Here is a 27787-nt window from a genome sequence, read left to right as displayed (position 1 = left end):
AAACTTGAAAAATTTCCCCCATGTGTTTATTTTTCCTGTTAGCAGAGATAACTAAGATAACTAAGCACTGGTCTTATTCTAATGGCATTTATTCCATATTGTCTGTCATGCCCTCTACCTAGTTATTAGTGCAAATATTTATATACAGCAACACAAAACTTTTAAACTCTTTATTCTCTTCTCTCATGTACACTCCCAGCTCTTTAGGGGGGTTGGATTTGAGGCAGATACGATAAAGAAAAGTTGGTCACATGGCAGTAACACATCGAACTTATGCCACAGGAGACATCAGCACTAGCAAGAGAAATGTCCGTGTTGTAGGTGCTTCACTTGGAAGAAACTAAAGAACCCTGAGCCTTAAGAGTCTGACAAACTTAAGCCAGGATGCTGTGGGGAAGGTAGAGGGGTGGACAAAGAGGATTGGGAGTGAAAGATATAACAACAAAATCCCCAATGCCTGTGGGAGGTACACTCCCTGGATTGTAAAGCACTAGATGGAAAAGGTACAAAAATATTTCAAACCATTCTCACAACTCTGTATGTGTCTATGACCAGATTAATTAGAAGACCTTCTGATTATGGACTATACCTATACACTCTCCCAAATGGTTAGAGGCATATCAGAGGTTAACATAGATGATCCTATACGAAGTGGGTCTCCTGGTGCTAGTGTTTCATATCAGAATTCATGGGCTTTCATGTCTTTCCACAAGTGCCAAACATTTCTCATACCCTTGCTGTATTCCATAGAACAGTATTCCTGCTACCTGGAACACCTGATGCTTGAATAACTCCTGTTTATCTTTCAGACAAACCCTAAAGGTTACCACCTCAAAGAAGTCTTTATGGAAACCTCCTCATCTTAGACACTCACAGCACTCTGTATTGCTTCCTTCGTCATATTTACTACAGACTGACACTGTGCGCTTATGCCTCACTTAATGACAGAGATACATTCTGAAAGGTGAATCATAGGTGGATTTGTTGTGTGATTATCACAGAGTGTTACTTACACAAACCTAAATGATACAGCCTACTACGAGCAGTACAGCCTGTTGCTCCTAGGCTACAAATCTGCACAACATGTCGCTGTATTGAATACTCTAGGCAACTGTAACACAGTGGTAAGTGTTTTATGTATCTAAACAAGCATAGAAAAGGTAATGTACTATACTGTGATGTTACAACAGCTAGGCTGTCACTAAGTGATAGGAATTTTTCAGCTTCATTTTAATCATATGGGACCACCCTTGTATATTATTGATCGAAACATCATTCTGGGTGACATGACTATATATTTATTCCTCATTATTCATTTAATATTCCTCTATCCCAGGGGGGCATGCCAGGGACAATCTCTTTTTCTCATCACACGTCTTAGGACCTAGCCTACCACCTGTTCAAAAAACTACTGGCATACCGCCTTTTATTGTGCTTCAATTAATTGTGCTTTGCAAATATGGGATTTTTTACAAACTGGAGATTTGTGGCACCTCTGTATACAGCAAGTCTATTGGTGCCATTTTTTCAACATTGTGTGCCTGTTTCCTGTCTCTCTCATCACACTTTGGTAATTTTCACAATATTAAAAACTTTTTCATTATTATTATATGTGCTTTGGTGGTTAGTACCCTTTGATTTTACTGTCATAACTGTTTTAGGTAGCCACAAATTGGACTCATATAGGACAGCAAACTTAATCCATGAATTTTGTTGTGTGTTCTGACTCCTCCATTGACTAACTTTCCCCATTTCCCTCCCTCTCTTCAGGTCTCCCTATTCCTTGAAACAAAACAATATTGAAATTAGGCCAATTAATAACCCTACCATGGACCAGCAAAAAGTGTTCAAGTGAAAAAAAGAGTCACACATCTCTCACTCTCAATCAAAAGCTAGAAATGATTAAGCTTATTGAGAAAGGCATGCAGAAAGCCAAGACAGGCTGAAAACTATGCCTGTTACTCAAGTTGTGAATGCAAAGGCAAAGTTCGTGAAGGAAAGTAAAGATGCTACTCCAATGAACACACAAATAATAACAAAGCAAAGCAGCCCTATTGCTGACTGGAGAAAGTTTTTGTGGTCTGGATAGAAGACCAAACCAGCTACAACGTGCCTTAGGCCAAAGCCTAATCCAGAGCTAACTGGATTAGGCTAATCCAGAGCTAACTGGATAGAACACCAAACCAGCTACAACGTGCCTTAGGCCAAATCCTAATCCAGTCCTAACTCTTCAGTGCAATGAACTCTGAGAGGTGAGGAAGCTGCTGAAAAACAGCTGGAAGCTAACAGAGGTTGGTTCATGAGATTTGAGGAAATAAGCCATCACTGTAACATAAAAGTACAAGGTGAAGCACAAGTGCTGATGGAGAAGCTGCAGCAAGTTATCCAGAAGAGCTGGAAGAGCTAGCTAACTGATGAACATGGCTACACTAAGCAACAGATTTTCAAGGTAGATGAAACAGTCGTCTATTGGAAGATGCCATGCAGGACTTTGATAGCTAGACAGGGGAAGTCAATGCCTGGCTTCAAAGCTTCAAAGGACAGGATGACTCCCTTGTTAGCTGGTGATTTTAAGTTGAAACCAATGCTCATTGACCATTCTGAATATCCTAGGGTTGTTAAGAATTATGCTAAATCTACTTTGCCTGGTGCTCTATAAATTGGACCACAAAGCCCTGATGATAGTACATCTTTTTATATCATGATTTATTGAATATTTTAAGCCCATCATTGAAACCTACTGCTCAGGAAAAAAAATAAAAAGATTCCTTTCACAACATTACTGCTCATTGAAAATGCATGTGGTCACCCAAGAGCTCTGATAGAGATGCGCATCTGATGAGGACGTACAAGGAGATGAATGTTGTTCTCATACCTGCTTACACAACATCCGTTCTGTAGCCCATGAATCAAGGAGCATTCTGAATCAAGTCTGATTAAGAAATACATTTCATAAGGCTATATGCCATAGATAGCAATTCCTTTGATGAATCCAGGCAAAGTAAATTCAAAATCTTCTGGAAAGGATTCACCATGCTAGGTGCCATTAAGAACATTCATGGGATATTGGAGGATGTAAAAATACCATTAACAGGAATTTGGAAGAAGTTGATTCCAATCTGTATGGATGACTTGAAGGAGTTCAAGACTTCAGTGGAAGAAGTAACTGCTGATGTGGTGAAAATAGCAAGAAAACTAGAAGTGGAGCCTGAACATGTGACTGAATTGCTGCAATCTTGTGATAAAACTTGAACATTTGAGGAGTTGCTTCTTATGGATGAGAAATGAAAGTGGTTTCTTGAGATGGAAACTACTCCTAGTGAAGATGCTGTAAACATTGTTGAAATGATAAAAAAGGATTTTGAATATTACACCAACTTAATAAAGCAGTAGCAGGGTTTCAGAGGATGTACTCCAATTTTGAAAGATGTTCTATTGATAGTAACATGCTGTCAGACAGCATCAGATGGTACAGAGAAATCTTTTATGAAAGAAAGAGTTAATTGATGCGATAAGTTTCATATTTGTCTTCTTTTAAGAAATTGACACAGCCATCCCAACCTTCATCAACTACCACCCTTATCAGTCAGCAGCCATCCACACGGAGGGAAGAGCCTCCACCAGCAAAAAATTATGACTCACTGAAGGCTCAGATGACAATTAACACTTTTCAGCGTTAATTTTTTTTTTTTTTTTTTTTAGACAGAGTCTTGCTCCATCACCAGGCTCCAGGTTGGAGTGCAGTGGCACGATCTTGGCTCACTGCAACCTCTGCCTCCTGGGTTCAAGCAATTATCCTGCCTCAGCCTCCTGAGTAGCTGGGTCTATAGGCACGTGTCACCATGCCCAGCTAATTTTTGTATTTTTAGTAGAGACTGGGTTTCACCATGTTGGCCGGGATGGTCTCGATCTCTTGACCTCGTGATCCGCCCACCTCGGCCTCCCAAAGTGCTGGGATTACAGGCGTAAGCCACCGCGCCTAGCCAGCAGTAAAATATTTTTTAAGTTAAGGTGTGTATGGTGTTTTTTAGACATCATGCTATAGTGCAATTATTAAACCACAGAATAATGTAAACATAACTTTTGTATGCACTAGAAAACCAAAAAATTGTGACTCACTGTGATATTAGCCTGTGGTGGTCTGTGTTCTCTCCTGGGAGGACTTTGACACTGCCAGTCCCTGTCCAAAAGAATTGTTAAATCTCTAGTTAATTTGCATTTCTCTAATGATCAGTGATGTTGAGCTTTCTTTTCCATATGTTTGTTGACCACATGAACGTCTTCTTTGAGAAGTGTCTGTTAATGTCCTTGCCCACTTTTTGATGAGGTTGTTTTTCTTGTAAATTTGTTTAAGTTCCTTATATATTCTGGATATTAGACCTTCATCAGATGGATAGAGTCTGAATGGCAATTATTAAAAAGTCAAGAAATAACAGATGCTGGTGAGGTTGCAGAAAAATAGGAACACTTTTACACTGTTGATGGGAATGTAAATTAGTTCAACCATTGTGGAAAATGGTGTGGTGATTCCTCAAAGATCTAGAACCAGAAATACCATTTGACCTAGCAATCCCATTACTGAGTATATACCCAAAGGAATAGAAATCATTCTATTACAAAGATACATGCATGCATATGTTCATTTCAGCACTATTCACAATTGCAAAGACATGGAATCAACCCAAATGCCCATCAATAATAGACTGGATAAAGAAAATATGGTAGAGATACACCATGGAATATTATGCAGCCATAAAAAGGAATGAGATCACGTCCTTTGCAGGACATGAATGGAGCTGGAAGCCATTATTTCTAGCAAACTAACACAGGAGCAGAAAACCAAACACAGCATGTTCTCACTTATAAGTGGGAGCTGAGCAATGAGAACACATGGACACAGGGAGGGGAACAAAATACACTGGGGCCTGTAGTGGGGGTGGGGTGGGGGAAGAGAAAGCATCAGGAGAAGTAGCTAATGCATGCTGGGCTTAATACCTAGGTGATGGGTTGATAGGTGCAGCAAACCACTATGGCACATGTTTACCTATGTAACACCCCTACACATCCTACACATATACTCCAGAGCTTAAAATTTACATTTTAATTTAAAAAAATCTCTAGTTAATCCCTGCTGGGAACTTCTTAAGTAAAGCAGGTTTACCATGCAGAAATCATTCTGACCACCAGGGGTCTCTTTCTACACATCACTGGGACTGAAAGCTCACTAGAATTCTTTGTATCTTTATACTCTCAGCCTAGGTGGTGGCATTCCGTGGCCTATCACCTGGGAGCTTATCAGAAAAGCAGAATCTCCGGCCCCACCTGAGACCAGCTGAATCAGAATCTGCGTTTTAACTAGATCCCTAGGTGGTCTGTATACCCATGAAATACTGGGAGTGCTGTTTTACGGGACATTTCTAATCTGCAAAACCTGGGGAAACAACGGGGAAAAAATCCTCCTATATGGCTTTTATTTTCCCACATAGGACATTCCCAGCACACTTACAGAAGGACTTAGAGGTTTGGAGTTTGCTTGCTTTTATTATGAATATAAAAGGTACATACAATACAATAAACATTTACACATTTACAGTTTGCATTTTCTTTCTTTCTTTCTTTTAGCATATTCAATTCTACATGGTCCATTTGGGTTCTCCTTCCACTGCCTTGCACTTACACTCATGACATTCCCTTCACCTGGGTACTCTGTGTACTCAGTAAAAAATAAATAAATAAATAAACCAGCCTGGGGGTAAATGGCTGGCTTCACTGTCCTTTTCACAGAATCACTTTCCTTCCATTGTTTCCACTCCTGTCCCTACATGCCATCCCTTGCTTCATTCAAACTTCTGCATTAAAAATTCAGGATAGAAGAGGGCTGCAATAATCAACCCTCTCTTAAAAACCCTTACATGAGCGAATGACACATAAGTAGGCACTTGAACTTTGCTCTTTCCCCTGGTTTAAGAACTACCTATTGGAAGTCTCTGGAAGTGTTAGGTACAAATGAAGCTCTGCTCACCAAATGGATGATCATGAACGTCTGAATATCAGTAGTGTGCCAGTTAATAAATAAAAAGGAATACATAAAAATAGAGTTTCACTAAAGGAGATTTAAACACCTATAGCCCTGTGCTTTCTCAAAACTTCATCAGGTACATCTTCACAATGTGTTGATAAATAAAAACTAGATTTTATGGCTAGTGTATCTTCTTTTGTGCCATGCCTTCAAAATGCCAGTGAACAGTCACTGAACAGAGTCTGTCGTTTCCCTCAGAATGTAGCTATGCGAAAGGTCTTGTAGGAGTTCTCTTTGAGGCTATCGAATATTGCTTTGGTTCCATTCTGCCAGTGTAGCACCAGATCCATCGGCGTCTTCCCAGCCTAATCAAACGAGATAAGGAAACTTGACTTTCGGGTGGGTGACATCTGTAAATTCACTTTCTGTGTGTGTGTTTTATGAGGTAAGGAATAGGTATATGTTATCACAGTGTTTTATGGTTTCCACTAGGAGTGATCTGCAGTTTATACTCAAACCAGCCCTTCACTGTTTCTCAGAGGGACCCTTTTGCCATTTTAAAGTAGCAATCTTTTTCATGTGGTATTGGTAAAATCCCTTGTCCCTAGACACTAAGTGTCAAGAGCACCCCAAGTCACTTTGAAATTTATAAAATGCCACCATACATCTTCCAGTATCTTGTGGAATGGGCTCCTGGAGGTGGCAGCATCCCTCTTGAACCAAGAATCAGTTCCTATCCATTTGAAGGATACTGCTTTGATTGGTAAGAAATGGTGGTAAATGGGCTGTGCACGGTGGCTCAGGCCTCTAATCCCAGCACTTTGGGAGGCTGAGGCAGGTGGATCACAAGGTCAGGAGTTCGAGACCAGTCTGGCCAAGATGTTGAAACCCTGTCTCTACTAAAAATACAAAAATTAGCCGGGCACAGTGGCACACGCCTGTAATCCCAGCTACACAGGAGGCTGAAGCAGGAGAATAGCTAGCTTGAACCTGGGAGGCGGAGGTTGCAGTGAGCCGAGATCGTGCCATTGCACCCCAGCTGGGGTGACAGAGTGAGACTCCGTCTCAAAAAAAAAAAAAAAAAAAAAAAAAAAAAGCAATGGTGGTAAATGAACTGCATCAATAACTTGGCTTAAGTACTTGGGTATTGTATGGGTACTATTACTGTTCCCGAGAGCAGATTTTTCATAACTTGTCAGAATTTACAATGGACTCTCCCAGGAAATGTATTTTTCTTGGAATTGATGGCAATGACATGTGTGAAAACAAATAATTTTTGAGACCAAATTTTGATTTCCCTTATGCACATGTCTCAAGATACTTAAAAATATTAAAACCATGTCATCTCTCAATTCTTATCTATAGGTATGAGAAGTCCTAAATTTTTCCATTTCTATTCATTGAGAAGTTTCTTTTTAACTCAGAGACTGCAAATTGGCAGCTTTGAGATGCAAACCAGAGTAGAGACCTGTTTTGTTTTGACTCAAACAGAAATTAGATTTTTGTAAAGATTAGTATGAATTGGCAACAGTTGGAAATCAAGAGATTTCCCAACTGGATTTGTGACTTCTATGAAAAACATCAGGAGAGTTAACAACATGGTACTTGTGGTTCCACAGAGCAACATAGGCTGGGTTGGGGAGGAGGACCTTTAAAAGAGTTATGTGCACAGACACTGGCAGCCACAATTATGCCATCTGCCTGGCATAGTAAGGCCAACCAGAAGTCAGATTATGCAATTTATAGGTATTTAAATTAGTGGCCCTATTACCTTCATTTTGGAACTTCCCCACCTCTGTAGAGCCTTTCTCTAGGAAGAGTCATCAGTAGACATGAATATAGAGTTTGGATAATGAGAAAATATTCTATGTTGTTCTCAATCTCCCTTAAGATGGCATCACTCGGTTAATGATCTTTGGGGGAAAGAATCCATTGGGTCAATGACATTAATAGTTCCATAATCCTGATGCTAAGGATCTAACTGGCAATTCAGAACTCTGAGCCCTATTTGTATATTTTGGGCTACTCTTCCATAAATTCCTTGCACTTCTCTCCATTGAAATTTCCATCCTGATTTTTCTGGTGACTTACACAGTCTTCCTAAACCTGTATGCTATTTGTCTCTGCTGGTAGTATCTCACTGCCTGAAAAAATAAAATTGTCACATTTTCTGCAGCTTTCAAGATTTCATTGAACTTGCCCTTTTTCTGATAGTTAAAAAAATTATTAGATAAGATCAATTCCAATATTTAGCCTGAGGAAGCACTACTGTTAACATTTTCTCATCCCAAGCAACCTTCATTTATCACCATTCTTTGATCCTGTCACCAAGCCAGATTTTTTTAAAAGGATAAGATATTCCTCTCAGTCTTTGTAACACAAATAGGGTAGAAAATTATTTGCATTTATATGACAGAGTCCCTCCCCCCCGCCGCCCTTTTTTGTAAAGTGCTTTTTCAGAAGCTTCTTAAAAATTGTTTCTTCAGAAATTTATATCCATTCCTCTGGGCAATATTTTTAAAGCTTATATTAGATGGTGTTTGTCTGGAAATTGAGACCATGAGGAAAAGTTGGTTATGTTCCCTGCTTACAGATGAAGTTAAATTAATACATACTTATACAAGAATTTTCAGGGCCTAAATATAGGAAATTATTTTGAGAGATCTGCAGACAAATCCAAGTGGAGAATAGATAGAAATTATCTGAAAAAAAAAAATACAGGCAAAAGCACAGCTACCCCTGGAAGAAAATGGTGACATTTCACATTGCTGTAAGGAGGAAAGGGACCTTCTGAATTACTCAGATTGGATACTGATTAACTTTAGTTCATTGCCTGCACTGACCCTTGTGGAATTTAGACCATTTCAGAAATGGTAGCTGTCTTTACTTCTGACTTTCTCAGCCCTTGAACAGATAGGACTGGCCAAGGCAGATTGGACTTCTAGTTATTTGTGTGGATGTGCAAATTTTGACTTTCATTTTCAAGACCGAATTGTGAAAGAATTATTAGGCACCTTATCAGGCACTGAAATCATAGCAGTACCTATGACTTCCCCCTTCTCTGGCCATGTGACCTGAGTCCTAGCCAAGATAAACACTGTCCTCAGAGAAATGGGCAGGGGCATTTAGACCCCCAACTACTGCCACTGTGGAGGTCTTTTCACATATTTAAGAAATGCTTCTGGAAATTAGAAAGTTTGCAAGCAGTGTTTCTGGTTTCCAGTACTTACACAGTTCTTGATGTTGAGATCTGCACCATACATAATCAGGAGTCGGATCATCTTATAGCGATTCAGTCTCACCGCATCGTGCAAGGGGGTATCTCCTTCCTAGAGAAGCAGAGTAAACAGGCTCAAGGTAGGTCTAAGGCAAGGAAGTGGGTCCTGCAAGGGTACCCAGGCTTGGGGGAGTGATTCCAAATACATAAGCAATGAAGCTTTGGGAAACCCAAGTGTGTCCAGCTACTCACTCTGTCTTTGGCGTTGAGGTCGGCCTCACAGGCGATAAGATGCTCCGCGCACTCATAGTGGCCAGTCCTCACCGCCACGTGCAGTGCTGTGCTGAGCAACTGGAAAATTGGAAAAAGCTGCTGATTCGCTAGGAATGAGGATAGCGGCTGTCCCAGACCGCAAGGCATGTGCGAAGGGGAGAAGTGGCCACTAGGGTGTCTGCACACAGCAAGGGCCTCCTGATGACTTTAAGGGAGAGGTGAGGTTAGGAGATGGAGAGGGGGAAGGGGAGGAGGGGCGGGGGAGGGGGAAGAGTGAGAGAAGTGGAGAAGGAGGAGGGTGGCAGGGAGGGGGAAGGGGTGGATGAAGGGAAGAGGAGGAGAAGAAATACCTTATCTCGGGCGCTAATTTTTGCTCCTTTGTTCAGCAACAATTTTAAAACATCCAGGTTTCCTCCACGGCTTGCCCAGTGGATGGCTGTGGATTCGAGCTATACCGGAAGGGAAAAAGACCCGACAACTTGAAGGAGAATGTGGTCTGGGGAATTAGAACCTGATTGCCAAGGCATCCGTGATAACAATGAGTTGTCCCCATCTAGACTACCAATTCTAACTGGAGTCAAAGATTTTTTTTACCAAATCTGTTAGCTAAGTTATATGTGTGTGTGTGTGTGTGTGTGTGTGTACATATGTGTGTTTTATTAGGAGGCTCTTAATAAATCTAATAATTTTTAAAAGAATAAGAACGACCATTTATTGAGACATTTCTCTTGCCAACATGGTGCTACACTCTAGACACCTTGATTCTTCCAGCAACATTTTGAGGTAGGTGTTACTATGCACATTTTACAGTTAAGAAAAACCAGGTTCCCAAAAGTTCAACTTTCTAGCCCCAGGAAACACAGTTAATAAGAGGCAGAATACAAATTCAAACCCCCATCTGCCTGGAACTTTTAGCCACTTCTGTCAAATGTACTCAGAAGTTCTAAACACATGTACTTAAAAATTCTGGCAGAATAAAAGTAGTGCCTTCTAAAATATTTTAATCTGGATCTGACACCTCATCTGCGATCCCTGTCACTCTTTCTCTACCCCTGTGAGTTTTCTGCTCTCATTTTTGCTAGCACAGCCTCTGTACCTCAACTGTGGTCACTTGTGGCTCCAGTTGTAACTTGCATAGTTAAACCTAGGAGACCCCTTCCTCACTGCTCTGTGTGGTTGGTATGCCCCTGGCCTTAATCCCACACTCACGATTTTTTAGTTTCCATGTAAACTTCATATTTTGTTTCTTTAATTTTTTTTTCAATGTGTTTGTATTTTGGATTCAATTTTGGCCAAGTGCCTTTGGATTTCTTTGATATCTCGTTTCCACTTTGCTATAAAATCAGCTTGAGCTGCATTTAAATACATAAAGCATTTTCCCAGCTCAATCTTCAGTTCATAAATTATGCTGCATACTGGTCTTTGTAGAAATTCCAGTTATTGAATTATTGACGTCTGAATAGCAGCTACTTTCCATAGATGCAATTCATTTCACATGCAGTCTAGCCCCAGATCTCATTGGTGGCAATTGGCATCTATCATATAAAGTGTGCAGCTAGAGAATTTGTATATGTTGCTGGCAGCCAAAGGACCATGAGCAGGCTGCCCTGTGTACAATGGAGGGACAAGGCTGTCGAAAGGCTAATTGTCGAAAATGAATGACTAACTTGCTGATGAGGATACTGAATTCTGTTTAACAGCTTTCACTTCCTTCTTTTCCCTGAAATATTCCTCTATTTTCAGTATGTATGGAAAATACTTCACATGACCTAGTCTCATCTCCCAACTTTATTTGGAGAAATGAGCTTTTGCCTAGTTCTCTCGGATCAATTTTCAATCCAGTCAGCCTGGTTTTGCATCGGAGGTTTTCTGGAGCTTCATATGGTTTGCTTATTTTGGCTCATTCCCAAGCAAAGAAATATATTTACCATATCACGGAATTCGATCTGGGCTCCAGCTTCCATTAACTTCTCCACAATTGCCAAATGTCCTTCCAAGCATGCTCTATGAAGAGCTGTCCGTTTATACTATCAGAACACAGATTTAAAAAAAGAGATAGCAATAAATTTAAAATGTGCATAAACCCTTTTAAGAGCTATGAAGCTGAAGATTCTGTTGACGTAACTGAGAGAAACTCAAGTGCTTCTTTATGAATTAGAAATGTCAAAGTTAACTAAAATTGCAGAATCAGAGCAATTATCCTGCAACTAACATTTGAGCCTCCTGCAACATACATTTCTAAGGGCTCAAAGGCCTACGTTGAGGAATGTGAACTTAAAGGCTCAAAATTACCTAAATGCTGACATCTCCCTTTCTTGTATCTTGCACTTCCCTTGTTCATACAGCATTTACCATGCAGATCAGACAGTTTTCTTGCATCTGGGCCTGTAGCTAGACTGACTATCAAAAAGTTTCAATTCATTTTTAGGAGAATGGGAGACACGCTTTTAGTTCAACTTCAGAAGTGATCCCCAGTTTCACTTCATGGGGGAAAGAATACAAAAGGATTAGTGATTTCTGATAAATTGGCTTTATATGAATGGGCTAATGGAGGATTAGAGCTGGAACAGCAGTAGGCATTATTTCACTCCAATGCCCTATGTTTACAGATAAGAAAACCAGTGCCCAGAGGATGCAAATTGCTGCTTAAAGCCAAATAGCTAAGTAGTGGTACAGCTGACCCGCCACTGAATTCTAATCTCCAGATTTCTGGTCTAGTGTTGATACGTTTGGTTTCAATCAAAGAGGATGCCAATCATAAATCTCTAAAGGGGACTTTTTGGCCCATATTATAAGTCTTATCATAAGGATCTAAAAGTTAAAGAAAAACTGAAAAATCAGCCAGATGTATATGAGTGCAAAACAACAACAACAAAGCAATGCAATCCGTAGCACTGATCCAATATCTATTTATTTTTTGGACCATTGAACTCTCCTATTAGGCTCCTGGCATACGCAGTATCAGCTGGGGAAACTGTTTCAGGTGGAAGGAGTTTGGAACTATACCATCAAGGCTGCAGTAAAGCATAAGAAACATGAAATCAATGAGCTGGATTTTGCAGTGCTTTGTATGAGTCTTACCTCATCACAAACATCTGGGTTGTTCTTGTCTGACAGGAATTTTTCTACTACTGGCAGTTTATTCTCCAGAGCAGCCTTCAGAAATGTAGGCACATCCACAGGTTCTGTCTAAAGCAAAAATTAAAAAAATAAAAAAATAAAATGTATATATACACACATATAGCATGAGAGTTACCGTGAGCTTGCCAACTTTCAATCTAACCCTCCACAGGTATTTGCTCCCCTGTAGCACAACACTGGGCTTGTATTACAAACCAAAAGAGCCCTTACAATGATTTCAGGTTCTGGTTCCTTTGCAACTGGAACTTTAGTTTTCCTGTATTTTTTCCTTTTCTTCAGTTGGATGATTATTTCAAGGTCTTCTAAATTTTCAAGCTTTGATCTTTGTTCTAGTTTTTTCTTTCTGAGCTAAAAAAGAAATTCATATTTCAAAAATATGGTGAGTTCTGACAAGCATTCTTATGTTGTCTAAACTAAATCTGCATTGTCTGAGATAAACACGTGAACAGTTTAAGCAAAGCCATTTTTTAAAATTATATAAATCTTTGACTTCATTTTAGGGATTTCTTATTCAGATATTTATCTGGGAGTCTAATTTTCAGCTAATTGCTATCATCTTTACTTGTTGCTTGTAGAATCAGCCCTTGAGTAACTGGGGATATGGTCTGGTCTCTAAGTGATGACTTTGTAATTAATGCCATAAACAAGCCCTAGATTTTTGAAGGATTTTAAAAATTATGCTCAAAACCTTGTTTAATTTTTGACCATGATAAAAAGAGAATCTAAGAATAAATGTCAAGCTCTGAAATATCAATGTCATTCTCTTTCACTAAGCAGGGCCTCTAAAACAGACTGTTCACAGACCACAGCTAACTAAAGCATATTTTATGTGTGCTAGTAATTAAGGAAAATTAACTGAGAAACACAGATTGTGTCATCACAGACAGCAGACACAGTTAAACAATGATCCACGGACCACAAACCATGTTATTGAGAAAGAGAGATCTCCCTTGCTTGGGATTAACTACATGGTGTATAACCTCAGAAATTCACTGGACATGTGTATCTTTCAATCAAAACACAGTCACAGCACATTTAACCATTGCTTCAGAATTCAGAGGTCATAGTCTTGTAAAAGAATTGTTTCCCAAAATCTGTTCCATACAAGCTGCCTCTTTATGGGCTAGCATCTGGTAAAGAAACATCTTCATGATTGGGTTTGTTTCTCTCTTCTCCTTCCCTGGCATTTCCATTCCCTACCCCAGCCCCAACATCCTACTAGTGCATTCCGCAGGCACTCTCACCTCTGCCTCTCGTTGTTTCTCGCTTTTCCACTGTTGCTCTCCTAGGGTCACTGGATGGGCTGGAAGTGTCTTCAGATCCTCCTGCTTTTCTAAAGTAACGGCAGCTTCATACTCTCCATCTCTGAAATCCTCAGGAAGGAATTCCCCTGCCTCCCCATTGCCATTCTTCTTCCCAGTGACCTATGAGGGAAGAAGATGGCAGCGTCAGAAGCAGCAGCCTTGTCCCAGCTCATTCTTCACAGATAATGCTACAGAAGGCTCTTGGTCCTTCTCCCCTGGGGGCAGCCACCTTCGCACAGTGCACTCTCAGACCTCAGGCTGCGACACACGCTGCTACAAATGTCCCAGAATTACCTTCAGGTGCTTGTCTTACTTCCTTGGTTAAATCAAAACCTGGGTTAGGTTGACATATGTAAATCTACTTTAAACCTGCTTCATCACATTTCTTTTAGAAAAATCACAAACCTTCTCTATTTATTTAAAACTCAACTTCAGGTACTTTGGATGACTCTTCACCTTGACTGTAAACTTTCCAGACTTACATTCTTGCAATAAAATTTCTTCCCTAAGACATTTTGATAACTACATGTGATTCCACACTGTGATAATAAAACCAAAGGAGATTTTAAACAGAAAATATGCAGAGAATTCACTACTGGTAGCTCCATTTTTTTTTTTTTTCCAATTTCACTTGTTTCCTCACATCAACCTTTTTCACATATGACATTTTCAGTTTCCTTGCATTATGCCTGAAAGCAAAGGGCATTTCAATTTTCAAATAAAAACCAAGATGAACCAGTTTTCATTTTGTAAAATTAATGCATCTTACATACCAGTTCCTCTACTTTCAGTACCATCATGTTGGCTGAAGACGTCTTGTATGTTTTTCTCTCCTGGAGGGAATCCCTGGAGTTGGCCCTACTGGGCCCCTCCACACCAGTCAGCTTATATAGCTGGGGCCGGGTGAGATAATCTTCCAACCTGGGAACCCAAGTAACACCCCCGCCAACTCAGAGGCAGGTGAATTTTCATTCCAGACTTAGTGTCCGGGAAGCTGAAGAGGGAGGGGAGGACAAGCTAACCCCACTGAATATGTGAATCAGGAGGAAATATGAGAGGGCCATTCCTTTGGTGGTGATCACACGGCTCAGCAATGCAAGTCATTCTATTTGTCAAGAGGCAGGGGACAGCTGTCTGTTGACATTGCACCACATCACTGCCCTTTTTTTTTTCTTTGTCAGCTTTCATATGACTACCTATCATGAAAATGTAGATGCCCTACATATCACACCCCCAGTAATGTCTTTCTGATAAGCAGACTTATCAACACTTCACTAGGGGGAAGCTTGCCTCAGGACATCCTATTCCCTGGGTAAACAGCCTGAGGGGAAGAGATCTGGGCTCTAAGGGCACTTGGCTATATCTGTTTGGAATTCTTTGGAGTGATGTCTAGGGCTAAAAAGGCCCCATGACATGCCACCTTACCATCATTATAAGAAATTGAAAGCATTCGGTAATGCACTTTTATTTTATGATGTCACTGGCCATAATTAGCACATGACATACTTACCGTGTTCTAAAACAGCATAATAACTGGAGCATTTTTTCTTCAAAATGGATCAGAGTGGTCAATAGAGTATATGAGATCAGCTATTGACTGGGCACAGGGGCTCACGCCTGTAATCCCAACTTTGGGAGGCAGAGACAGGCAGATTGTTTGAGCTTAAGAGTTCAAGACTAGCCTGGGCAACATGACAAAACCCTATCTCTACTAAAAATACTATATATATATGTGTGTGTGTATATATATATATATATATATGTATATGTATATATGTATAGCAATGGCAGGACTCTGATTATGCCATTAAGCTGAAGGTCTCAAATGCTATGGGGAAAGGAATCACCTGTGGGAGCTTGTCAGAAATACAGATCCCTGGGCCCCACTCCAGGGGATTCTGGGTTGATTTATGGTAACTCCCACGCATCATCTTGAATTTCAAAGCACCCAGATGATTCTGATGCATCAAGATTTGAGACACATGGCCAGAGGGATGATGCACTGTGCTTCAGGAAGGGTTGAAAAAGGTCTCTATTCCTGGTTTCTAATCTCTGAGATGTAAATTATGTTAAAACACTGGGGTCTTTTTATAGTTTCAGGAGAAACTGGGTTTGCTATCCTTAAGCTATTTAAAATTGTACCTTTTTTTTTTTCAGTAAAAGAAAGAAGAGAAGAATGGGAGAAGGGAATTGTGAATGGAGGGGAATGTTAATTAGGACGTTATGTTTGACCTTTGTGTGTCTATTTCTCCCCAAACTCACCCAGTCAACAAATGTGGCTGTCAGTCTCCTTTTCCACCTTGAATGCTCAGCCAGTGGATGGTGTTTATGGAATTTTCAGAAGAGACCGACTCCCAACCCCAAGACAAAACACTAACAAAGAGGAACCTTCCCAGTACCTCCTGTATCATGTGTTCTGGTCTCCTAATGTTCTATCCTAAAAGGGGGTTAATTAAAGGAAATCTCCTGGACTTTTCTTTGAGATGGACACAGCTATCACTATTTTCTTTTTAATTTTTTTCTTTGTTTATTATTTATTTATTTTTAATATATGAAATATTTCACAAATTTTTGTGTCATTCTTGCACAGGGGCCATGTTAATTTTCTTTGTAGAGCTTCTATTTTAGTATATGTCCTGCTGAAGCAAGCAGAGCCATTACTATTTTCATTGGTCTCTTTATCTAAGTCAGAAGTAGTCATGGACACTTTTTCTACCATTTCTTATACCTTTTTGTTCTAGGCCTGACCCAAACTGAGGGAAGTATTAGGATAAATCTTTGAGGAAGGATTGTGGAATGTTTAAGGGTCTTGGATATGAAATCCCAGAGCTGTCCATCCCTTGCTCCAAGTTGGAGCAAAACTAGCGCTCTCATATTACAGAGAGGATGCTGAGGCACAGAAACACTAAGTAACTTGGTACAGATGCACAGCTAGTTGGTGAATGCTAGGTTGAAGCGTTTTGATTCCATCCAATAGAAGCAGACAATCACTGAGCCCAGAACAGATTTCCTAGGGCGAATCTCACCTGGAATCACTCAGGATGCAACTAAAACAGATTAAAAGGCTCTTTGCTGTTTCAATCACCTCAAAGAATGCAAGTGAAAGTGGGCCGGGAGGCTTACCAAGCCCTTTTCTTTCCCTAGTCATTTAATTATCCCCTGAAACCTAGCTGATTCTATCAAGAGGCTCCAGGAAGTCTTGAAGAAAACTTTGCTGAGAATGACACTTGAAGATGAGTTGACGGAATGGGCTGAACTTGAAGGAGCAAGCTGGTGGATGCAAGGATGTTGGGGCTGGTGAAATCACTACCAGTTCAACCTTTTCCCATGTTGATCCAATTTGTCATTATAAAACATGAGAGGTACAACCTGATGTAAAAAGAATATGACAACAAATAAGCAAAAAAAAAAAAAAAAAAAAAAAAAAAAAAAAAAAAACCAACATGAGAGAATCTGCTTTTTGAAAAGAGATTCTGGGCACATTTAGCTCTCTAACAAGACAACAAAAAACAACATTGTATTTTCAAAACTCTTATTCATCAAAATTGAGAACAAAACTGCCCTGGAGGAGAGTTTTCTGCCATTTGTTTTTCATGAGCATCCCTCCCATAAAAGTTCACCTGTGGTGTAAATTCTGATATTTGTGTATTTGGCTTTATCATAGCCTCAAACTAAACATTATCCAAGCATCCCTGAGCTTCTCCAGTGTCACTCCATGAGCCTTTTCTCACTCCCCTCAGGATTTATGCATTTCCATGGGTGAAATGACATGTGACCAGAATTATGACCATGTTTATAGCTGGAGAAAGTGAGAAGCAGAGAAGTAGCGCCTAAAGCACACTTACTGTTGTCTCCTAGGGATTGAAATAGGTGCTTGGATGCCACTCGGATCCATGTGCCATAGCTCAGCTCCAAGGGCAATTTTATCTTTCTGTATAAAATATGAAGTTCAAGACATTCTACTTCACCTTTTCATTCTTCTCCTTCCCTCCTCCCCCTCCCCCTCCTCCTTCTCCTCCCCCTCCTCCTCCTCCTCCGCCTTCTCCTTTTTTGAGACCGAGTCTTGCTCTATCACCAGGCTGGAGTGCAGTGTCATGATCTCAGCTCACTACAACCTCTGCCTCCTTGGTTCGAGTGATTCTCCTGCCTCAGCCTCCCAAGTAGTTGGGACTACAGGCATGTGCCACCACACCCAGCTAATTTTTGTATTTTTAGTAGAGACAGGGTTTCACCATGTTGGCCAAGATGGTCTTGATCTCTTTACCTTGCAATTCACCTGCCTTGGCCTCCCAAAGTGCTGGGATTATAGGCATCATCTTCATATATTTTAACTATATAAGTAATAGACACATTATTGCTAAAAATTAAAATTAAAATAACAGAGAATGTTGCTTAGTTGAGATCTCACTGCTGATTTGATTTTGATACTTGATTATTTTTCACTCCGTAACAGTATCTTGGAGATTGTCTTCTATCAACACGAACAAATCTATCTTGTTATTTTAAACAACCGCATGAATTTCCATGTATGGACATACCATTTCTTATTTAACCACTTTCTTATTTGTGGACATGTAGGCTGTTTTTTAAAACGGGCATTTTTATTTTCTACAAAAGCGTTTTATAGCTCATAAAATTTTATTGTTATTAACACTCCTTGTCCTTAGAACACCCACCTTTATACTAAAAGGAAGTGCTCCAAGGACTGTAGCCAGATTCTGACTCGGAAGTTTCCTTGTTCCACTGTTAAACTTACAATTGCTCATTTTGCCATCCCTTTTAATAGCCTTCCCAGTCACAGCTGTTACTCACTTTCTTTGGCCCAGAGAAGTGGCTGACTTAGCCTGACCGGCAAGCCATGGCTCAGTTACATGTTCAAAAATGCCAAAGGGAGGTCATAAAAGAGAAGCACATACGATTCATTGTTGTTTCCCCTTCCCTGCCAGGAATGGAATCACCTGTATTTGAAAACCAGAAAAGTACTGGAGACATTTTCAACAGGATTGTGGCACTTGCCTTCATCTCTCAAAAGGCAGAGTCAAAACTAAAGTTCTTCTGCCCAGGGCTCTGGATAGAAAGTACACACAAACTGCCCTAACACAGTTGGGCTGCCCCCAGTAGGTTACTTTTCATGGATATCAGCGGCCTCCTGACATTAGAGGTAGGTAAATGCCGTAGGTCTCACCTCCATACCTTACAGCAGGTGCCTTGTAAGAGTAAATAATGTCTCAGTGCAAATTCTGCCACACATATGAACTCATGTCAGCCAATAGGCACAAAGGGCCACAGGGACTATTCAGTAAACTCATGAAGCCCAGTTTTCTGTCCATTTAGGCCCTTGGACAGTGTCCAGCATAAAAGATTCAGTTGGCTAGGCACTGTGGCTCATGCCTGTAACCTCAGCACTTTGGGAAGCCAAGGCAGGAGGATCACTTGACTCTAGGAGTTCAAGACCAGCCTGGGCAACATAGCGAGACCCTGTCTCTATGTTTTTTGTTAAAAAACAGAAAGAAAAACGTTCATTTGAAGCAAATGAAACCACAACCACATTCTAGCAGCAGATTTCAGCTAATTTTCTAGCCTACTCAAGATTATTACAGACTCCTCCACATATGGCCTAACACAAGATATGGTAGAGTCCTAGCACTCATGATAGGCCTAAGACTCCAAGAGCATAGAAAAGTGAGTGATGCATAGTGAGGCTAAATAAATATTTAGCTGAGACCCAGCAGGACTCATATTCTTTTCTAGCCAAACCACATATTTCAAATTCTCCTTTCAATGAGAAATAATTAGTAACATTTCTAATGCTAATTAACCATTAATCCTTCAACACTACTCAAAGGTAAAGATAGGTAAAGTACTTAGGATTACCTCCCCTGGAGTGGGAGCAGCTCATTAACGTCTTTCAAATGCTAACTAACCCCAACAGCTGTAATCGCATAGTTAGGGCTTCTCAGGTGTGAACTAACATTTCTTAGAGCAGTGGTTCTCTAAAGTGGTTGCATCTGAGAATCCTCTGGGAAGCAATTAGAAAATGCTGATGCCGGCCGGGCGTGGTGGCTGACACCTGAATTCCCAGCACTTTGGGAGGCTGAGGCGGGCAGATCACGAGGTCAGGAAATTGAGACCATCCTGGCCAACATGGTGAAAACCCATCTCTACTTAATAAATAAATAAATTAGCTGGGTGTGGTGGTACGCACCTGTAGTCCCAGCTACTTGGGAGGCTGAGGCAGGAGAATCACTTGAACACAGGAGGTGGAGATTACAGTGAGCTGAGATCGGCCACTGCACTTCAGCCTGGAGACAGAGTGAGACTCCATCAAAAAAAAAAAAAAAAAATGCTGATGCTCAGTCTTCACCTCCAGTGTACGAAATACAAAGGTTCCAAGGAATTCATAGCTTTTAAAGTTTTCCAGCTGATTCTAATTTCAACCCAGCGTTGAGAATACTGCTCGAGGGTGTAGAATTAAATGAATATATACAGTAAGTACTGTACATGTGTATTTTCTCAAAGTTGTGATGGAAAGTCAAGCTATTGTTATTTTTGGTCTCAGAATTTTGGTTGTTGAAGACTCTGCCTATGCTAAGAACATGGGAAATGTACACATACAATTTACTCTTTTAATATTTATTCTTATTTAATTTATTTATTTGAGACAGAGTCTCACTCTGTTGCCCAGGCTGAAGTGCAGTGGCACGATCTCAGCTCAGTGCAACTTCTGCCTCACAGGTTCAAGCAATTCTCCTGCCTCAGCCTCCTGAGCAGCTGGGACTACAGGTGCCCGCCGCCACACCCAGCTAATTTTTGTATTTTTATTAGGGATGGGGTTTCTCTGTGTTGGCCAGGCTGGTGTTGAACTCCTAGCCTCAAGTGATCCTCCCGCCTCGGCCTCCCAAAGTGCTAGGATTATAGGCACAGCTACTGTGCCTGGCCTACTCATTTAATATTTATTTGGCTCTACTTTGTGTCAGGCACTTTTCTAGAGCTGAGGTATAGTAATGCTCTCAAGAGACAAACGCCTCTGCCCTCATGGCATTCACATGATTTTACTGAAGTACTGAAGAAAAACTACAGACAATATAACAGGCTGCATCTGCCACAAACCAAGAAGAGTGAGGCGAGACAGTAGTTTTGCGGGTCTGAGATGAGGAATCAGAAAGCTTGCCTCTAAATTCTGGCTTTGCCCCATGTTCACTTAAGCAAGTCCCTCTCACCTTTTACCATCTCGAATCCTGAAGTTATAAAAGGAAAGCTTTGTACAAAATGATTTCTAGGGACCTAAAGTTTCATTGAGGTCTCAAAATCACTGAATCAAAAGGTAGAAATAAACATTCCTAACTGCGGCATCACGTGCAGACAGTGAAGCTGATTCTCCAATGTCGCTAAAGGAGGAAATGGTCCATAAAGCTTTCACTAGCCCAGGGTATTTCCACTATCTTTAAGACATCCCCCCATTTGAGAAACATAAAAATTTCATATGCTCTGTTACATGGATAGAAATTTCAAGAAGATCAACTTGGGGTCAAGATGAAATGAAAGTAATGGCAATTTTGAATGTGCCTCTCCAAACCTTCTAGGACCGCAGAGAATTTTTATAAGGCCTCATCCCCTTTCTTCCCCTTCTGAGAATCCCTGCCCAAGCTTTTGCCTAGGCTGGCATCTGTCCTATAGAAAAGGTAGTGATAAGTGGTCAGGAAGGGTTGTCAGTGACTTTCCATTACATTCTTATTTCTCCAAACAATGGCTTCTTGTTTAGGCCCCCTACAGTGATTCCCAGAACCTTAGGAAGGCAGAGCCTCTAACAGTCAACATTCTGGGAATGTGATAAGGACAACTGGCCTGTCTATTACAACCTCAAGAAGAATGGATGTGGGTGGGAGAATCCATTAAAATGCGAATGCATAATGGTTCCCCTCCCACCCCTCGACTTTCTGAAAAGCCAAATTTACTTCATGAGGTGAAATTTCACTCAATGGTTGGTGGGTTGATGGAGAGTTTGCATTTTTAAAAGGAAGTTTGATTTGTCATAGTAACGTCTGAAAAGATTTCGATGCAACTTTGGAATTACTTCACACTCAATTACATAGGACATCCACTTGGGATGAGAGATAAGTGCTTCTGTGACTGCAAACATAGAAAGAAAATCCATTAACCTTTTTAGCCATTTATTAAAGCAGAGGAAAATTATTTTTAAAATGCAATTTCTGACTTCAAGAAGAAGTATTGAAAAAAATATTTTCTTGGTGTAGTTTGAAGTTTCTTAATAAAAGCAAAATGCCACAGAACATCTTAACTACGGATTCTTTAGGAATCAGAGAAATTTAAGGCCAGTAACACACTAAGTCATCATTGAGTGTGTTAATGACCTGGCCAGGAAGGGCCAGATTTAGGCAGGTAAGACCCTCTTCCTTTGTCATTATCCTCATGTTTAAAATCTTACGGCAACACAGTTTCTTACGGCTTACTTAAACCTGGGCATTTTAGTCTATTTGTCTCATTCTCGCTTCAGGAATAATCATCACCAAAAACATGTATTGAGCACTTTTTACGATGACTTTGCTAGTCAAAGGGAAAAAAGCTAAAAGGTAAAATTATTGCCATTGAAATCTTACTTGAAATACCTTCATCCACTGGATCAAAACACTTTTCATAACTGGGTATTGTGAAGCTCTTCAGAACATAGGCTTTTGGACCATTAAAAGGGCTTTCATATTGTTTAGTCCAGTTCTGTAATTATACACACTGGAGCAAATGACACCTGAAGAGGTTATATACATATATATTATTTTACTCATTCAACATGTTTGTTTAGTCTGTTCCTATGGGACAACCTGACATCCATTTCCTGAAGTGTTGCAACAAGAAATACTGTACACACCAAACCATACACACTTATGTCCTTACCATAAATTTTACCCTGAATCCAATTTCAGACAAATCCAGAATGTAGGACATTCAACAAGGCAACTATCTTGGGCTCTTCAAAAAGGTAAACGACTAGAAAAACAAAACAAAAAAGAAGTGAGGAATTGTTCTCACTTTGATTAGAAGAGATGAAAGAGCATGAACCTTGGTGGGATCCAAGTAATTTAAAACACAAAAGCTGTAAAATATATTCTGGGGACAACTGGAGGAGTATGGATGGTATTTTAGATAATATTATTAACTTAGTGATGGTTTTCTTAGGCATGATCATGGTTTTGTGGTAATGTAGGAGAATGTCCTTATTGTTAGGAAATGTATTCTGAAGTATTTAGGAATGATGTATCATGCTTTCAAACAGTCCAGCAAAAGAAGCACGTGTGTGTGTAGAAAGAGAGAAAGACAAAATATTAACAATTCGTGAATCTAGGGGACGGTGCTCATTCTACTATTTATTCAACTTTCTGTATATTTCAAAATTTAAACATGAATAAAACATTTTAGTAAAATAGGCATCCTAGCATGTAAGTTCCACAAAGCAAGAAACGTTTGTTTCTCTCACTGATGTACACCAAGCGCTAAGAGCGGTCCCCGGCACATAGTAGGCACTCAACAAATATGTGTTTAAATGCAAAACAAAAAAGGAGGTGGCCCCAGCTTGGGGTTGGAGGGCGGGAAGGGACAGAAGCCAAGGAGTGGGCAAGTCTGTTGGCACAGCACCCTGACATCAGTGTTTTTCAGAGGCTTTCCTAGAGCCACAGGAATGCTACAGAATAAGGCTTCTGTGGGCAGTGCCCTCTCAGCTGCACCCGCTTTTGGTGCTGGCAGCTAGGGGGAAGATTAGATAGAGAAGACTCACTCAGCCAGAATGTCTTACCCATGTCCCCACCTGCCATGATTGATTCGGAAATAGCACGGAGATGTTTCTGATGAGAATGTAAAAATGTAGGCATCGGTCAGCTCGCACTGGTTCAGCCATCCCATGTATTCAGGGGAAAGCTTCAATATATATGAAACCTCAGGGATCGTGAGACCCATTAGATCCCACTTAATATTATGATGCAAATGGTGAAATTGAAAGTTTTCAATTCCAGTTAGGCAAGAGCTGTTTCCTTTCTTCATTTGATTTTCTTTAATAGCACCAAAATAATATACTGTTTTTAAAAAGATGAGTTTTCTAAGATTCTACCAGTTGATGATTTATTATCTCATTTCCAAATTCCAGGGTTAAGGAAACATGTGTATTAAGAAATGGCTAAAATATGAATAAAGCACAAATGCCCTGGGAGGCTGATGGAGAAGGAGGAGGGTACCAGGGTGGCTGTGCGAGGTCTTGGTCCAGCTGAAGGCCAAATGAACTGAAGGTTTCTTTCTTTTCTCCTCTTTTTTCTTTTTATCTTTCTTTTCTCACTTTTTTTCAATGTCTCTTTTCTTCTTTCCTTCCTCTTTGTTTCCTCCCTCCCTTCATTCTTCTCTTCCTCTCTTCCTTCCTTGCCTCCTACCTTTCTCCTTTCCATCCTCACGTTTTAAAAACCACAGCGATTGAGACTAAAGAGCTGGCTGACCCAACCTCGGCACCTCAGGGCTGAGGGCTGGTTAGCTCTCCTTGCCTCCTGGCAACCATGCCCCTTCTAATAGTGACTGATTGAGAAAGAGGCTCAGACTCTTAAATAGAAGAATCCCCCCAGGCATGTCATCTCTTTCCTGTGCAGACCTGCAAGAGAGGTGATCTTACTTCTCCCACTGAGAAGGAGGCTGGCAGTGCTTCTAAACTGAATTCACATAAGAAAGGGAAGAGCCTGTTTGCAAAAGCATACTCTTTTGCTGCCAACACAAGCAGACCTTTTAGGGAGGAGGGGAGCTGTAACCCCTCCAAGATCTTTGCTCTCCTTCAGAGCCAAGGCTCTCAGGTTTCACAAAGGAATTTATAGAGCAGACTGACGCCTCTGGGGTTGGAATCAGCTTGGGACTAAGTGGAGAACGAGAAGAGGGACAGGCACCCTTCTCTGCTCTGTGCAGGCTGGAGTTTGTTTACCAGGGGATGAAAAGGTCCTCTCCCTGAAAAGGAATGTTTGGCAAGGAAATGGCTTCTGAAGGCACAACTGAATGGCTCCCCAAGGAGTCAGTTTGGGTTAGTTACAGATCAGAACCATCACCCTGGACAAATTGCACTGGGGAGGCGGGGGCCGTGGTCACAAGGACTTGGGGATGTTTAAAGCAATTCCTGCCTTCAGAAGACAGCTGTCCTCTTTCCTAGAATAATTGTGTATGATAAAGGAAGGAAAAGGAAAAAAAAATAGAGATTAGAAATCATACTGAAAAATTAAGTAATGTTTGATTTGTCCATAAGCATTTCCTGACTGTATCACTTTGCTCAGCACTTGTCCTAGGTCCTTCCAATATCACATTTAGTGGGTAGTGAGATGGTGTGGAGTAAGTGACTCTGGTTGCTGACATTCACACTTGGATGAAGTGGAGAAAGATGATGTCCTTCCTTATTTGGTGACTCTGGAAGCCACATTCCCTCCTCATCTGCCTTCCCAAAAGAACCTTGTGGCTGGCCAGCGGAAGCCCATGCTATTCAGCAGCCCCCACCTTTGGCATTTCCTTATCTAGGAGTCTTCACTGTGGAATTCCAAGGCCCACCCCAATGCTCCGGATGTGCTTCAATCCATGGCCTGCCACTTTGTTCCTCTTGTGATGACAAGCAGATAACATAGCTCACATGCCTTCTTTTCCTGCATACCAACCAGACCCCAGTTCTGAAAAGGAAACAAACCACAAACCAAGAGAGATGTGTTATTTTTATGTAGACATGATTAGGAGGCTGCAATAAGCCTAGAATTGTGGAAGGCGCTTTCCCATGTTGCTCCAGTGAATCCCCTCAGTCAGTGTGGTATTTATACAAATGAAGAAACCAGTGAGCATAGAGGTTAGTTAAATAGTCAAGGTCTCATAGCAAGTGTGTGTGTGTGTGTGTGTGTGTGTGTGTGTGTGTGTGTGTGTGTGTATGTTGAGGGGGTTGTCAATTCAAAGTCAAGAATGACTCCAAGTCTACAACACCTTTGTTGCAGTTAAATGCCATCACAACTAAGCGTGACCCCGTTGGTAATCACTACTAAGAAGCGTTACCAACTTCTGACACTGTTAACTTCAAGACAAGTATCCTTTCTTCAAGACATTATATCAAAAAATGTACTTCTGTTATTCATCATCATCATGGTTACAACCATAATTCATCTGTAATTTGCAAAGACCCTCCAAGAAACAACAACAATGTGAAGAAAATATTTGCTGAACATATCAGTAAGTAAATAAGTATAAAATAGGAAAGGGAGTGGTAATATACCCAAATCAATAAATATAAATGAGTTAAATGCCTCTTTTGAAAGACAGATATTCTTAAAATCCAGCAATTCCAATTCCGGGTATATACCCAAAAGAATTGAAAGCAGAATCTTGAACAGATATTTGCACACCCATGTTCATAGAACCATTATTCACAATAGCCAGTGTGGAAGCAACCCAAGTGTTCATTGGTAGATGAATGAACAAGCAAAATGTGATATTTACACACAATGGAATATTATTCAACTTTAAAAAGGAAGGAAATGCTGATATATGCTACAACATGGATGAACCTTGAGGGCATTATGCTAAGTGAAATAAACCAAAACCAAAAACCACGATGAATGCATTTAATACAATGGGATTATACACTTAAAATTGTTAAAATGGTAAATTTTTTGGGAGGGGAGAAACTAGAACCCTAAAAATGAAAGAAAAATGAATTTTCTTAGAAAGATACTCTTTATAGGATATAAAACAATACAAACAATAAAAATCTATACCATTTATAAGAGATATACCAGGATGACACTGGAAGGTTGAAAATAAAGGGATAGACAAAGAGATACCATGTAAATGCTACCAGAATATGCAGAAGGGACAATTATTAGTACCAGACAAAATCAAATTCAAAGCAAAAAGCACTAAATGAGACAAAGAAGATTGAAAGACACAACCCAACAAGAAGTTATACTAATAATTAATTTTTGTGCAATAAACAACATAGCATCAAAATATCTAAATACCAAATCTGTGTACTCAGGTATGCTAAGAATGGGTAAATATAGTAAAAAGTACTGTTTTGGCCTGATAGGAACTTGCTGTCTCTTCCAGTGGATAATTTGTCTGCAGTGTATTTATTTAAAGGAGGGAGCTTAAGCTCAGACTCCCAGATTGAAAAGATTCTAAGTATTTTAGGGAGAGGTTATTTATGCTGTATGAGTATTTTACGTCAGGGAAACATTATAACAAATAGACCATTAAAATCATACCACATCCTAAGGAGAAACAAAAAGCCACAGAAGGCTCTTGGAGTGTCTCTTCAGGAAATCCTCCACACTCAACGCTCTTGCCAGTTAGGGTAACGTGTTCATAAATTTCCTCTAACAAACTCATTCCAGCATCAGAAAATAACAAATCAATCAAACTTTGGGGGAATGATAGCTAAACTCCTCCAGGACTGTGGGCATGCATCCAGGAAAGGAATTTGTGCCAAAAATTGAACCCTTTCCTGCCAGAAATGGAAATAAAGACAGAAATAAAACCAGTTACTTCATTTCAACTCATATCTACCATGTTTTAGGCAAGACAGTGAGAATTCAACTTATAGGTTCTCACAGGTCAGATAAAATTTTTTGCAAAAGTAAGGTGCTGGCCAGGTGCAGTGGCTCACACATGTAATCGTGGAGCTTTGGGAAGTAGGGCTGGAGGATCCTTTGAGGCCAGGAGTTCGAGATGAACATAGCAAAACCTCACCTTTATGAAAATAAAATAAAATATTAGCTGAGTGTGGTGGTGCATGACTGTAGTCCAAGCTACTTGAGGCGCTGAGGTGGG

General features: G+C 40.3%; 1 protein-coding gene and 1 non-coding gene across 2 annotated transcripts; both read right to left on the bottom strand.

The window, feature by feature from the left end:
• Positions 1-5598: 5598 nt before the first annotated feature.
• Positions 5599-14990, bottom strand: ANKRD1 (ankyrin repeat domain 1). Its single transcript, XM_017498220.2, has 9 exons — positions 14728-14990; positions 13895-14074; positions 12861-12998; positions 12591-12698; positions 11438-11536; positions 9860-9958; positions 9489-9587; positions 9250-9348; positions 5599-6384 (listed from the first exon to the last, which is right to left on the bottom strand). The coding sequence occupies exons 1-9, from the start codon at positions 14752-14754 to the stop codon at positions 6274-6276; spliced, it is 960 nt and encodes a 319-aa protein (XP_017353709.1). The 5' UTR covers positions 14755-14990; the 3' UTR covers positions 5599-6273.
• Positions 14991-16499: 1509 nt separating this feature from the next.
• LOC119466901 lies at positions 16500-16604 on the bottom strand. Its single transcript, XR_005195409.1, has one exon. It is a non-coding gene; the product is annotated as a U6 spliceosomal RNA (small nuclear RNA).
• Between the last annotated feature and the right edge of the window lie 11183 nt (positions 16605-27787).

Source organism: Cebus imitator, unplaced genomic scaffold (genome assembly GCF_001604975.1).
Source record: "Cebus imitator isolate Cc_AM_T3 unplaced genomic scaffold, Cebus_imitator-1.0 Scaffold238, whole genome shotgun sequence".
NCBI classification, from domain to species: Eukaryota; Metazoa; Chordata; class Mammalia; order Primates; family Cebidae; genus Cebus; species Cebus imitator.
The sequence above is the reverse complement of the archived record's forward strand: the minus strand, read 5'-3'. Positions and strand labels throughout refer to the sequence as shown.

What these genes read in the sequence shown, in the direction of transcription:
- ANKRD1 (XM_017498220.2), bottom strand. Translation starts at nt 14,754, where the DNA reads ATGATGGTACTGAAAGTAGAGGAACTG. An exon ending in AGAAACAACGAGAGGCAGAG is followed by an intron (nt 12,999 to 13,894) that starts GTGAGAGTGCCT and finishes TTTCTTTTTTAG; the next exon opens with CTCAGAAAGAAAAAACTAGA. An exon ending in ATCTCAACATCAAGAACTGT is followed by an intron (nt 6,385 to 9,249) that starts GTAAGTACTGGA and finishes TCGTTTGATTAG; the next exon opens with GCTGGGAAGACGCCGATGGA.